Genomic DNA, 14,047 nt, shown 5'->3' on the forward strand with positions numbered 1-14,047 from the left:
GGACACGTTCTTGGCAGTGGCTGGCAGCCCTGCAATGCAGTGTAGTGGCACAAGCTCCCCAAAGCAGCCTGTGCCAGGTCAGCTAATCTGGTACAGAGGGTTTCCTGGAATGAAAAGGGGACACAGGCAGAGGTTTCTGCCAGAGTCTCTCAGCCTGGAGTGCGACTGTGCACTCCAGGTAACAGGTGCAGTCAGCATCCCAGCTAGGAGCAGAGCCCAAGTCACCTGGCAAGTCCCTATGGTACCACTCGCCCTCTTCCAATAGCTGTGGGACCGTATGTACTTAAGGCATCAAATGTCATTGTGTCTCTGAGGCTAGCCTCACCCCTACACTGTGGACTACTTTCATTTAAATATTGTGAGTATGTGTGTGTTCCTAAAACCTAAAACATTGTCTGCTGCTAGGAGGATCTAGGCAAGCACTTTAATATTTTATTTTCATTTGCTTGACTAGGAGAGAGAGACAAAGAAGGAAAGACTGTCTCCCATCCACTGTCCATTCTCAAAATGTTCACAAAGGCCTGGGCTGAGCCAGACAAAAGCCCAGAGCTCAGAACATCCAGGATGCACACACTGCAGGCAGGATCCATGTGTCCCAGGATGCAGTAGCAGGCAGCTGCAGGAGAGGAACCAGGACGGTGACCAGCATCCCAATATGGAATTTGGGGATCCCTAGTGGTGGCTTCACCGACTTGCCACAAAACCCATCCCTGCATTTTTAGTTGAATTGAATCTTGTCTGTTGAATCCATTCAGTGTGTCCCACTCCATAACCAACTTCTCTCAAAAATTTGTCATTTCCAAAAAGTTAGAGCTGTAGGTGGACCTCATAGTGTTTTACCATAATGGAAACCGTGGCAGTGGAGTTAGGAGAAAGAATGACAGTTAAAGAAAGGCTGACAAGTGCAAATGCAAGTTCATTATTGAAATACTTCCCTCATGGGGGTTGCGATCATTGAAGTAGGCCATACACGTGCAGCACCTGGTGAGAGGCCTGGGGGGTAGTAAATGTTGACCCTAAGGGAAGGGCCACTTCTGGAAAGAGGGCAGTGAGAGGCACACCTCAGGCGCAAAACTTAAGAAGAATCCAAAAGCCTCGATGAAGATAATTGTATGAGCTTCGTAGGATGGTTATAACAAAATATAGCAAACTGGGTATCTCAAAAATCTTATTATCTCACTTCTGGAGCTAGAACCTCAAAGTCAGCATTGCCTCTCGAAGCCTCTGGAAGGGAATCCTTCCTCTGGAAGGGAATCTGCCCTTTCCTCTCCAGCTGCTGGCAGCTCCAAGCGCTCCTTGGCTGTGGCGACATCACCCCGTCTGTCTCTGTGTCACATGGCCTCATTTCCCTTCAGTGGTTTTGAAATCTTTAGAGTTTTTTTCTTTTCATAGTGCATGTTTTCTATGAATCTGCAAAGACTTGTTATTTTAAAGGCAGAGTGAACAGAAACTGAGATCTACTAACGGCCAGAGCTAAGCCAAACCAAACCAAAACCCAGCACTCCATCTGGGCCTCTCGCATGAAGGGCGGGATCCAAGCACCTGAGCCATCTTCTGCTACCAGGCCCGCCTATGGGCTGCTGGCAGTTTAGGCAATGGCTCAGTCTGTTGTGCCATAATTCCAGCTCCTTTCATGACCTTTTTAAGACTCCTTCCAGTGGGTTTCAATCTAACAGGGATGAAAAGCATAAATTGAGAAAGTGCAACCACTGGTAGTTGATCTAGTTGCTGCCAGATGGAGCACAGTGTCACCCAGCTGAAGACAACCTCACAGAACATCACCAGGAGGCAAGCTCACAGCATCCGGGATGCCAAGAGCCAAAACCAGGCCACTGCTTAAGTGTGGCCACTGCTTAAGTGTGCCTGAATAGAGAAGAGATATGACAATGGAAAGCCATAAGCATAAAGTGTAATGCAGTCATGTGGCACTTAACAATGAGGGTCTGTTCTGAGCCATGCCCACATACACAGTTTCATTGTATGAATGTCAGAATGTGAATGTAGAGATGTGGCAGATGGGTTATTAGCATCCTGAAGTTATATCTAAAATACATTTAAAAACAAAGTGAAAGTGATAATGGACCAGTGTAGTGGCTCAACAGGCTAACCCTCTACCTACATGCTGGCATTCCATATGGATGCTGGTTCTACTGTAGTTGCTCAGTGTCTGAAATAGCTACATGCTTATGGCCTGAAAAGCAGTAGAGCATGGCTCAGGTCCTTGAGTCCCAGCACCCACGGCAGGGACCCAGAAGGGGCTTCAGGCTCCTAGCTTTGGATCAACTCCCGTCACTGTGGCTGTTTGGAGAGTAAAACAGTGAATGGAAGATCTTTCTGTCTCTCCTTCTCTCTGTAAACCTGTCTTTCAAATAAAAATAAATACATCTTTAGAAAAATTTGAGACTGATACAAGGATAAGCCTGAGTCTCCAAGGCTTCCAGCCTGTGATTGCCTCCAGCTCAGTAAGGGCATTGGAAAATGTTGCCCTTGCAGAAGCCTTAGAAGCAGACTCTAGCGGCTAACGAGTGCTCTCCATCCTCTGCCTGCAGTGTGCAACTGTGTGCATGGCGTGTGCGACAGTGGACTCCATGGCAACGGGACCTGCCAGTGTTACTCGGCATACACTGGCCCCAGCTGTGACAAGCGTAAGTACCATGGGTTCCTTAACACTGCACTAAGGACAGGTGCGCACATTTCAACCCTGTATGCATTGCTGGAGCTCTTCGGGGTCACGGCACTTTGGATCCACTGAAGGAAAAACAAAAGTCAAAGAGAAGGGGTGGGCTGAGCCCTTTGGTAAAGTGGTTAAGATGCCTCTTGAATCCCCATGTCCTATGTTGAGTCCCAGCTCCAATTTCAGTCCACGTCCCTGCTAATATATGCCCTGGGAGGCAGAGTGTGATGGATCAAGTTGTTGGAGTGGGGTGGAGAAGGGACAGCAATAAACATAGTGATGTGACCACAGCTGTGAAACTGTGACAGTGTGAAGGGTAACATGGAGAGACACTGGGGCTGAGGAGTCCCAGAAAAAGACACGATGGGTTACCACCTAGTGGATTAGACAAGGGATGTTCTTATGAGTCCCAGAGGCAGAACACATGAATAGCCCCTAGGAAGGTGGGCTTTGCATCAACAGATGTTCTTTCAGCAATGTATTACACTGGGTCCATGTACCAGATACCAGACACACTCAACAGAGAAATGTAGGTGACTGTGATAGAAGGGCAAATGTAAAGACGTAGATGGAAGACAGGTGTGATGGAGTGTGAACAAATGTTGAAGAAGCTGTGCTCAGGCCTTTCTGGGGCAGGTGTAGCGGCAGCTGAAGAGGCAGCAGAGAAGTTGGCTGTTTTTCCCAGCCCAGTACTGGACTACAGTCACCAAGCAAGGACAGGGCACTGCTGAGTGGAAGTTAGGGACTTTCCAAATGCATAACCTGTGGTATGCAATGATTGTGCAAGGAAGTTGGCAGGAAAGTGATGGGTAGTTCTGGGCCAAGGATTCTAAGTCATCCAGGGACGATAGGGCACCCTGGGTGCACAGCTGGGCAGAACATTCCTGGGCGTGTTATACAAGAACAGCAGTAATAACAGAACTGCCTTCTGGTTCCAGGAAGAGCCCTACCTCCTGCCATGGCCCTCTGGAGCCCTCTACTGGCAAGGTTTAATATCAGCCTCGTGGCAGAGAGCATCTGAAGGGTTAGGTTGGTGCTGGAAAGGTAGAGAAAATCATCATTCTGACCATAAGCATAGCCTCATTTAACTTGACCTCTAGATTTTAGTATAGGTAAGAAATTGATCCACTTTCTCTGTAATAATACCAGCGTCAGTCAATCCTTTTGGTTTTTGTCTCCTATAAAATAGAGAGGAGTAGTGGCTGAAGTTGTCATCTTGCATGTGCCAGGATCTCATGTGATTGCTGGTTTGTGTGCCAGCTACTCCACTTCTCAGCCAGTTCCCCGTTTGTGGCCTGGCAAATCAGTGGAGGATGGCCCAAAGCCTTGGGACCCTGCACCTGTGTGGGAGACCCAGAGAAGCTCCTGGCTTTGGATTGGCTCAGCTCTAGCTGTTGTGGCCACTTGGGGAGTGAACCAATGAAAGGAAGATCTTTCTCTCTCTTTCTCTCTGTAAATTTGCCTTTCCAATAAAAATAGATAAATTCTTAAGAGAAAGAAAGATACTGCCATGCTACGACCAGTTCAAATGCAGAGCGAGGAGGGTTTAGCCACTGATCCATCACACTGGGTCCCTCCACTCTTATTTCTTTATAATAACACTTGTCCTGTTCAAGTAATTCTCTCTCTTATCTTAGTTGTTAACAAACCTTTGCCCATTATAAAACATTAAAGTTCCTCCTCTAATAAAACCCCCTTCATGATCAGGAGTCTGCTTGGCTCTCTGCCTGGCTCTGCAGAAACTGGGCTTGGAAAAACAGGTAGCTAGACACTGACTGGCTGGCTACCACTCCTGATGTAATATCTGTCCTCCCCCCCGACCCAGGAGTTTCATCTCTCCCATCAATCCAACTGCTTAGCTTTGCAAGTTGGCTCTTTATAAACTTTTGAAAACTGCGTATGCCACACGTGTATCATGAAATGTCATGTAGTTCTTGGCCATTACGGAAGATGAAATTTTCTCTACTATTTTGTTAATTTAAAAAATCAGTTTAATAAAAGTTTTTACAGGATCCTATTGCATTACAGTATCATAAAAATTCATAAAAGATTTTCTATTGGTTGCCGACATGGTTACTTTGGGAATGCTATGAGCATGAGGATAAAAAGATAATTTTGCCTTACATACTATGTATTTTTGAAATCCTAATGAGTCTGTACTACTTGTATTAGAGTTAGTTATTCAAAAGGTAAAGTGACAGAGAAAGAGAAAGCAATCTTGCACCTGCTGATTTATTCTCCCAATGGCTGCAGCACCTGCGACAGGGCCAGGCTAAAGCCAGTCGCCAGAAACTCCATGGCAGCCTTCCATGTGTGTAGCGGGGACTCATGTACGTAGGCTACTTCTCATTGCATTAGCACGGACCTGAATCAGAGGCAGACTCGCTGGGACTCGAATAGGCATGGGATGAGACTCTCACTGCTCAACACCCACCCCTTGTATTTTAATAAAGGAGAATATTACAATTTGGTGGTGGTTTTGTAAAGAATTGGTTATTTTACTCATACAAGCACTTTGATGATATTCCTGTACAGCCATCCCCGAATGTGCCGCCTTGCTCTGCCCAGAAAATTCCAGATGTTCACCTTCCAGCAAAGATGCAAGCAAACTGGAATGCAAATGCCTTCCCAATTACAAAAGCAATGGCAAAGTCTGCGAGCGTGAGTAGAATGGAGAGCCTGCTGGGTTAGCTCAGTGAGACACAGCATTATGCAAGAGGAGGAAAAATACCTCATAACCTCCTTAGTATTAACACAATGATCATTTCTATTTCTCTCTATGTAGCTGAACAAAATACATGGTAATACTCACTAATTAACAGTTTGTCCTTCTGTAATCAATGCACATATGTAAGCTTTTAACATGTGCTTTTATAGCATCTTAACGTTCATTTCCTTTCCAAAATCTGAATTGTGTATTGATTAAGAAAATGAACTCTACATCCAGACCATCTGGATTTAAACCCAAATATGTCTTTTACTAACTTTATAGTCTTCATCGTGTCTATGCCTCCATTTTCTTATCTATCAAATGGGAATAAAAAGGAAAAGTACCTACCTTTGGGGATTGGGATGGTTATAAGGATTAGATTAGTTAATATATGGTGAATGCTTAGAACAGAACAGTATACATATAAGGAATCTTCATAATATTGATGTTTCATAGAATATGGTATTTATTTTCTTGGCCACGTGTGGATCTCTTTTGTAAAGGAAGTGGTCAAATGCAATGAGCTGAATAGTTCCTTTCTCTATTCCAACTGTTGACCTGCCTTGCCAGTTGTGATGAGCTGTGGCCACACAGATTTCCTTCTCCAGCCCTGAAGGTCCTAAAAGCCTCTGCTCTTGTCATTGTCCTTCCAGCCATCAACCCATGTCTGCAGAATGTCTGCCACCCTCATGCTCACTGCACATACCTGGGACCAAATCGGCACAGTTGCACCTGCCAAAAAGGATACCATGGGGATGGCCAAGTGTGCCTAGTATTAGACCCTTGTCAAGTTAACTTTGGAAACTGCCCTAAACAGTCTACAGTGTGCAGATATGACAGACCTGGACAGGTGAGCTAATGCATGATGCCTGCGTGCCTAGAACAGTGCATAGGAGGTAAGCTTGTACTGTTGTTACCATTCATCCTCTTTCTGGTCTCTCATGTAAGTGTAGAGGCAAAGCACTTGAGCCATTGTCTGCTGCTTAACCAGGTGCTCTGGCAAGGAGCTAGAGGAGAAGTAGAGCAGCCAGGATTCAGACTAGCTAGTGCCCAGTGGGATGCCAGTGATGGTTTTACTTGCTATGCCACATCGCTGGCCCCAAATTCTTCTCTGAAGCACCAGTTCAGACAGACTAGCAATATGGATCAAGAATTCCCACTGAAGGACTAACTGGGATGGTTTTTTATTTCTCTCCCTGCCTTGCCAAGTCTTTCTGTGAGTGTAAGGAACACTACCACAAGTTTGTGCCAGGAGTCGGGTGCAGTATGATCAACCTCTGTGAAATCGATAACCCATGTCACAAGAGTGCAAACTGTACCACCACCGCGCCAGGCAAAACTGAGTAAGTCCTTCTCAATTCTGCCCCTTTGTTCTCCGAGTGATGAAAGCAATAGCTGGTATATGCACAGCGTTCCTCAAGGAGCAGGGATTGGGGGAGGGAATGAGTACTAGTCTTTGTCCACTGCCATTCCATAAAATAGGAGTAAAGGGCACAGTAGGTATTTAATATGTCTGTATGTAATTGGTAACTCACTCAGCTACTATTTCCTTTATAATGATCCTTAGAACATTCTAGAATATTGATCTGGCCTCCACCTTGCTAAGAAGGGGTCAAAACATGGGAGAAGGAAACCAATATGACTGAGAAGCCAAATGGCTGCTGACACTCCACAATGTGCCTGTTCACGTTTTGTTACTGGTGAACTACTACTGCGTGTTGTTGGCACAAGCTAGATTTGGAAAAGAGGATTAAGCATAAATGCTGTTTCTTGGGCTCCAGGTTTCAGAGCAGGCGTCCCTCAAAGAGAATACATTCGTATGTGAAGATTCCTGAAGCAGACAGAGGCAGCTGATGTGATGGGAGGGGATCGTACTCAGAGCCTGGCTTGGTTAAGTGACAGTGGAGAAGTGGTGGCATCCTCTCCATGATCTTAGGCATGGATGGTCCGTTCCACAAGGCAGTGGTGGCTATTCCAAGGTAGAATGGTTCTGAAAACTGCTGTACAGGTGAATGTAGGTTTTGTAGTGATGAGACTAAGAACATGATTCTTTTGACTCCCAGGCTGATGTTTCTCTCGATGCCTTCCTCTGTCCTCACTGCCTTCAGTGCCTGCACAGGACTGAACCTGCCACTGTGAGCACAATTCCCTAGCAGACACCAAGCCAAGCAAACAGAACACCATTTCTGTGCTTCCACAGCCCCTTTCTACCTTCCATTTATGGCTGGTTTTCTGTGGGTGTGTTAGCTCCGTGGGTAATCATGGGGTGCCTGAACAAATGAGTTCATCTGCCACAGGTGGAGGAGGAAGAAAGTCTCAGAACCCCTGGGTTCAAATCCCAGCTCTGGCATTGACCTTGTGTTTCTTCAACCATTAGGGGGGGGATCATATCTCCTACCAAAACTCTGATGACAATCAGTAAGATTATATTCACTGATCCCTAGGCAGAATCGGGCATGCTGACCACTCCTTACCTGCTGAGTATACACGTGGTACACCTTGGCTTGCAGAGATGCTCAAACACCCATCACACGTGCACATACAGGCACATCTTCTCCCTACCCATACATTCTGGCAGAGCAAATGACTAAACAAGCCAGTGCACACATATTTTGCCATCCTCACAAAGAGTATGAAACATTCAACAATTTATCTTGACAAGATGAAAAAAATCAGAATAGTGTGAACTGCATCCAAATGTGTTAAAATATCATTGGGAATACTACTGGATTATAGAGATATAGCTATAAGCCTACAAACTTTCTTCCTTAGCTGGGAAGAGACCTAAGTAAAAATATTTGGAGCAGGCAAATGCCCTGGCAGTTAAAAATACCTATGACTGTATCCCATGTTGGAATGTTTGAGTATAAACCCTGGCTCCCCCTGTAAATCAACTTTGCAACTAACCCACACTCTGGGAGACGTTAAGTGGCGCCTCAAGCATTCGAGTCTCTGCCACCCGTATGGGAGACCTAGACTAAGATCAGGCTACTGGCTTCAGCCTGGGACTGCCCTGGCTTGTTTTTGTTGTTTTTGCTTTATGGGCATCTGGGGAGTAAGCAAGGAAAAGAGTAGTAATTTTGTGCATGTGTGTTTCTCTCCAGGTCCCTCTGACTTGATTTTTTTAAATAAGTTATCATGATAAACAGTGAAGCTGTCAAGCCTAGCCCATGGGAGATAGATCCTCCAGATGGCAAGTAGTGTGTGCAGAATCTTCAAACACATGCTGTGTTGGTCACTCCAGGCCACCCAATCAAGTACAAGTTCAAGTGTGCATGCCACATACCACTAGGGAGACCTTAGACAAGTCTAAACTTTTCAAAATCACAGTAACAACCCCTGACAAGTGGGACCAGAGAACAAACTGTGCCCTGGTAAGATCTGATAAGTTGCTGTATGTCAGCATGCATTGTGTGTAACTCCCTTCCACTTTGATAAAAAAAAAAATCTTTATGCTTTTACCAACTATACCCCATCTTTTTAGATTTATTTTCTTTTTATTTGAAATGCATATTTGCAGTGAAAGTTGGATAAACAGTAAGAATCTTCTTCCACCCACTCTTTCACTCTCCAAATGACCCCATCAGCTGAAGCTGAGCAGATCCACAGTCAGGAACAGGAACTTCTTCCAGGTCTCCCACATAGGTGCAGGGGCTCAGGTACTTGGGCCATCTTCCATTGCTTTCCAAAACCTTTAGCAGGGAGCTAGATCAGAAGTGGAGCACCCAGGACATGAATCAGTGCCCACATGGAATGCCAGTGCTGCAGGCAGCAACTTAGCCTACTACCTGCCATGGCTGTAGCCCCCCAGTTATAACTTTTCTGTGGGTTTAGCAAAAATATGAAGTACAGAGCAATATGAGGACACTTATAAAACCCCATTAGGAAAAAATGGAATGTAAAAATAAGTTCATGTGGGCGCAGAAGATTTTGATATATATGTAACTCCAGGATGCCTCTGAGCCAGGGTAGTTCACGGGTCCTTCAATGCTCAGCGCGCGCGCGCGCACACACACACACACACACACACACACACACACACACACACCCCCACCCCACCCACCCGGATGCCTCTCCAGTTCTCCAAGTCTACTGCTCTCCCTGTGAGTTCCTAGAAGATTCTAAAAATGCTTCCATATTAGCATTTATGGCTTAGAACTTGATGAGTACATTGTACAGGGTTGAGGGGAACAGGCACAGCCATTGACAGGCTCTCTGATCTGGAGTGAGACACTTCTTTGTGCCTTATCTAAAATGTTTCCTCATTGAAAATGTGTCAGAATTGACCACATAGGGTTCTTTTTTTTATTATTATTATTCTTAAACATACAATGATGAGGATCTTGGGAGAGTACCTCACCTGGGAACTATTGGTAAATGCTGGTTATTATACTCATCACTATTGTCAAAATAAAACTTCTGTGTGGTTCATATCATGATGGTCTTTGTGCCGACACCTGCTATCACAATTCAGACAAAAATTAGGTGAGAGTGTAGAGGGGCAAATGACTCAGTGAAGGAATGATGTGTACTATCTTATACTATTGAAGAAATGAAGGACACCAGGAACACTCTACATTTCATTGAGCATTAAATGCAGCGAATGCCAAATCACAACAAAATGGCTTTCCAGGGATTGTTAAAGTCTCCAGACAGCAGGAGACATTTATTCATGGTGTTTTTGTGTTTTTAATTTACACAAAAAGGCAAGACTACATGTGTGCCCAGGAACAATTGAAAATATTTTGGGGGTCAGGATTTGAAATAAAAATATTCTCATACATTCCACGTAGCTCTAACACCACTAAGATTTACTTCTCTCAGTACACAGAACAGATCATCGACCTTGTAACAACTTAAGGAACTTTAGTTTGTAAGGTTACTTGTTTGGCTATCAGCAGTTGCTTTCCAGGGAAACTTCTGTCATTCATACCAGGATATCTATTCAGTAATGACTACTGTATCACCTTTTTAAAAAGATTTATTTACTTTAAACACAAAGCAAGAGGGGGGAGATCTTCTACCTGCTAATTCACTCCCTAAATGACCACAATGGCTGAAGCCACGAGCCAGGAGCTTCCTCCAAGTCTGGGCACAAGTGTTCAAAAGATTGGACCATCTTCCTTGCTTTTCGGGCACAGTAGCAGGGAGTTAAATCAGAAGTAGGAGAAACAAGACTCAAACCAGTGTCTGCATGAGATGCCAACATTGCAGACGGCGAGTTAACCCTCTTTGTCATGATGCTGGCCATGTACCAGTTTTCAGTACTGCCGACCTTCTTAAATCATCAGGCACAGTACTTGCAGAGGAAGTTGAAGTAGGGAGCTGATTTCATTATTTTCATGTACTGTGGTTTCATCCTTAGGGCTATGTTAACATTTCCTTATCACAAGGTCTCTTGATGTTACCCTACTGATATTTGGGAGAAGAAGGGGCGGTTCTTTGTTCTTTTCTTGGGTCGGAAGCTATTGGGTGCAGGCTATAGGGTGTTTAGTAGCATTCTCAGCTTCTACGTACTAGAGACCAGGAATCCCCTGCTCCAGTCGTGACAACCAAAAATTACCCCCAGACGTTGTCAGATACTCTCTAGGGGGCAGAATTGTCCCTGCTCGAGAGCCACCACTTTATAAAATCCCCCAATTCTCCATAAGTAAATGTTCTTCCCATCATTTGTGCCACGAGGAGGGTTACCTTCTAGAATTAGCTTTAATGCTGACTTCCCTGGAAGCCACCCTTTGCTTCTCCAGGAGAATCACCCACCTTCTCTCCCACAGTGTACAACATCCTCTTCTGTCTTCTACTCTGGCTTGCTGGGTCCGCCCTGCTGTATCCCAGCACCTCCTTGTATCCATTGCCCTCAGACGCTCCACTGCCATCATTGCGGTATTCCTTGACGTGGTTGCCATTGTCAACTGAGTGCTGAACTCTTTTCCATGGCCTGGTAGCTGTGCTGTCTGTCTTCATTGTCTCTTCTATCACTGAAGTACTATTAAACCCATTTTATCAATAAGAAAACTGGGACTAGGATGATTAAGTGATCTCAGCCAGCTATAATTATTTGTTTTTAGATCTTCCTCAGCATATGAGAATATGAAAGGACAAGATTAACATTATCTTCACATTCCTCTTATCAAGCAAGTTTCCTTGGATTAAGTAGATTATTAGTAACCGTGGTAGCCACGAAGTGCTGTTCCAGCTGCTGGATGTGATGAAGAATAGGAGTTATCTGTGTTGTAGGACAGTTTCCTGTCTAGCAAAGGAGTAGGTGGGTGAGTTTTGCAAGGAAGGGTTGTAATGGTGGCAGCATCTACAGGAGACTCCAACAATGCTCAGCCCAGCCAGGGAGAAGGAGGCTAGATGACGCTGCCCCGATCAGGCCACCCGTGAGCCACCAGGTGAGGTTAGAGGGACAACCACAATAGGACAGACAACCAGGGAAAGCCTCAGAGTCTTCACAAGAAGGCAGCTTGGGGTGGCTGGAACTGGCAGTGGGCAGGAGGAAGAAGGCAAGGTACAAGCCCTCCACTTGCACCTTGTCCTGCACAGGAGAAGTCTTGAAGCACGCAGGTGAAGCTTTCTCCTTCAGAGACACCACTCAGCAACTGAGCAGTGCATCAGGCTGAGGGAAGAAAGATCTGTGAGGAGGCCAGGGCAGCAAGCCGGTGGCCAAGGGGAATTTGTTCAACAAACTGGCTGAAAAGACCATATTTGGAAACCTTGCCAGGTTAACCGTCCTTTGAAAAGCTCTCCTAACATGAGTCATAGCTGTGGTATTGTATGACCACAATAAAATTGTAATGTAGTCACAACCCATCATTGGTTCCCTGCATCCCTCCCCCTTCTGGAATGTTCTTCCCCTAACTCCCATTTGGTTCCTCACTCATCCTCAGGATCCTGGTGAGGATCACTTTCCTGGGTACCGTGTCAGCTTCAGCCAGCTGTCAGTCCCTTTCCTAGGTAGCGGTAGGATGCTGCCGCCAGGGGTTACTGTCTCACAAGAGGACAGTGTTGCATTTTAGGAATTTTACAAGCTCCCTGGAATCGTATGGGTAGTTTGAAATTGGCCAGGATTAGAGTTAGAAATTGGCAAAGCTTTCAAATTGGCTTTTGATCCCTCCAGGACAATTGGCTGTTAAATGTTGGCTCACACACCACTGATAGTAGACCTTTCACTATTTGTCTCTTACAAAAAGCTCACTGCTGTATAAACGTCTTATGACTTTGCTTTATGGTTTCCATATATTGAGATTTCGTTGTTTGATTTTTTTTTTAAGCTCAGTTTCTTCTTATTGTATAAGCAGCAATTCAGTGCCTGCTATGGACATAGGCCTGTATTCGAATTAGCTTCTATACTAATGAACTCACACAGCTTTTTCCTTCATTTACTTCTGAAATGAGATAGGGAAGCCAGGACAGAGCAAGTAGTCACACGCATCATGACAATTACAGCCGTGATGGCAGCTGCAGAAAAGGGCTTGCTCTCCCAGAGGAGTGTAGAGAGCCAACTTTCCTGACAGCCTTTGTTGTAGGGCTGTCCTTTCTCTAGAGAATGGTTTTGGCTCATTTGTCAAAGATTAGTTGGTTATAGATGTGGGGATTCATTTGTGGGTTCCCTAGTCTATTTCATTGATTGGTATGTGTATTCTTGTGCCAATACCAAGTTACTTTTTATTATAACTGCCCTGTAATATGTCTTAAAATATGGTATTATGATGCCTCCAGCTTTCTACTGTTTAGCATTACTTCAACTACTTGGGGTCTCTTGTGACTTGATATGAAATTTAGAGTCATTTTTTTTTCCTGAGATCTGTACATCACTTGGGGAATTGTGAACATTTTGAAATGAGACTTACAATCCGTGAACATAACGGTTTTTTTCTTATGTTTCATTTCTATTTCCTTCCTTAATGTTTTGCAATTTTCATTTTAAACATCTTTTGTATTCTTCATTACATGTATCCCAATGTATTAACTTTTTTTTTCAGTTATTGTAAATGGGACTGATTTTTTTGGAGAGGAACTTAGCTGAGTTTTTACTTTTTTGTAAAGATTTATTTATTTTTATTGCACAGTCAGATATACAGAGAGGAATAGAGATAGAGAGGAAGATCTTCCGTCCAATGATTCACTCCCCCAAGTGACCACAATGGCCAGAGCTGCGCCAATACGAAGCCAAGGACCAGGAGCTCTTCTGGGTCTTCCACACGGGTGCAGGGTCCCAAGGTTTTGGGCTGTCCTTGACTGCTTTTCCAGGTCACAAGCAGGGAGCTGGATGTTATCATCTCAACATTTGATGGCTTCAAGACTCTGACAATGTGTTTTCATGATCTCTATAGATGTACTTGCCAGAAAGGCTACGTGGGTGATGGCTTAGCATGTTATGGAAATATCATGGAACGACTCAGAGAATTAAATACGGAACCCAGAGGAAAATGGCAAGGAAGTCTGACCTCTTTCATTGCACTCCTAGGTATGTAGCTGTGGGTATAAATTCCCACACAGAAATCAGCCCTCCCAGAGATGAAGGCATCTACAAGACAGTCATTCAGAAATGAATAGACATGTGTTGTCTGTGGGGATCAGGTCTTCTAGAGAGAGGCTATACAGATCAGAAGGGAAGGTGTTCAACAGCTGTTTCCAAGGAGATGAGCAGGAATTCGCAC

General features: G+C 44.7%; 1 protein-coding gene across 1 annotated transcript in view; it reads left to right on the plus strand.

Annotated features, from left to right (window-relative positions):
* STAB2 (stabilin 2) overlaps nucleotides 1-14,047 on the plus strand; it is a 116,959-nt gene that overhangs the window by 13,631 nt on the left and 89,281 nt on the right. The window contains exons 6-10 of the mRNA XM_040988004.1: nucleotides 2,550-2,645; nucleotides 5,210-5,335; nucleotides 6,038-6,234; nucleotides 6,594-6,727; nucleotides 13,721-13,854. Of these exons, the coding sequence (XP_040843938.1) occupies nucleotides 2,550-2,645; nucleotides 5,210-5,335; nucleotides 6,038-6,234; nucleotides 6,594-6,727; nucleotides 13,721-13,854 (687 nt within the window). The remainder of the gene's footprint in view (nucleotides 1-2,549; nucleotides 2,646-5,209; nucleotides 5,336-6,037; nucleotides 6,235-6,593; nucleotides 6,728-13,720; nucleotides 13,855-14,047) is intronic.

Source organism: Ochotona curzoniae, unplaced genomic scaffold (assembly GCF_017591425.1).
Source record: "Ochotona curzoniae isolate NIBS_2020 unplaced genomic scaffold, NIBS_Ocur_1.0 contig_1014, whole genome shotgun sequence".
Lineage (NCBI taxonomy): Eukaryota > Metazoa > Chordata > Mammalia > Lagomorpha > Ochotonidae > Ochotona > Ochotona curzoniae.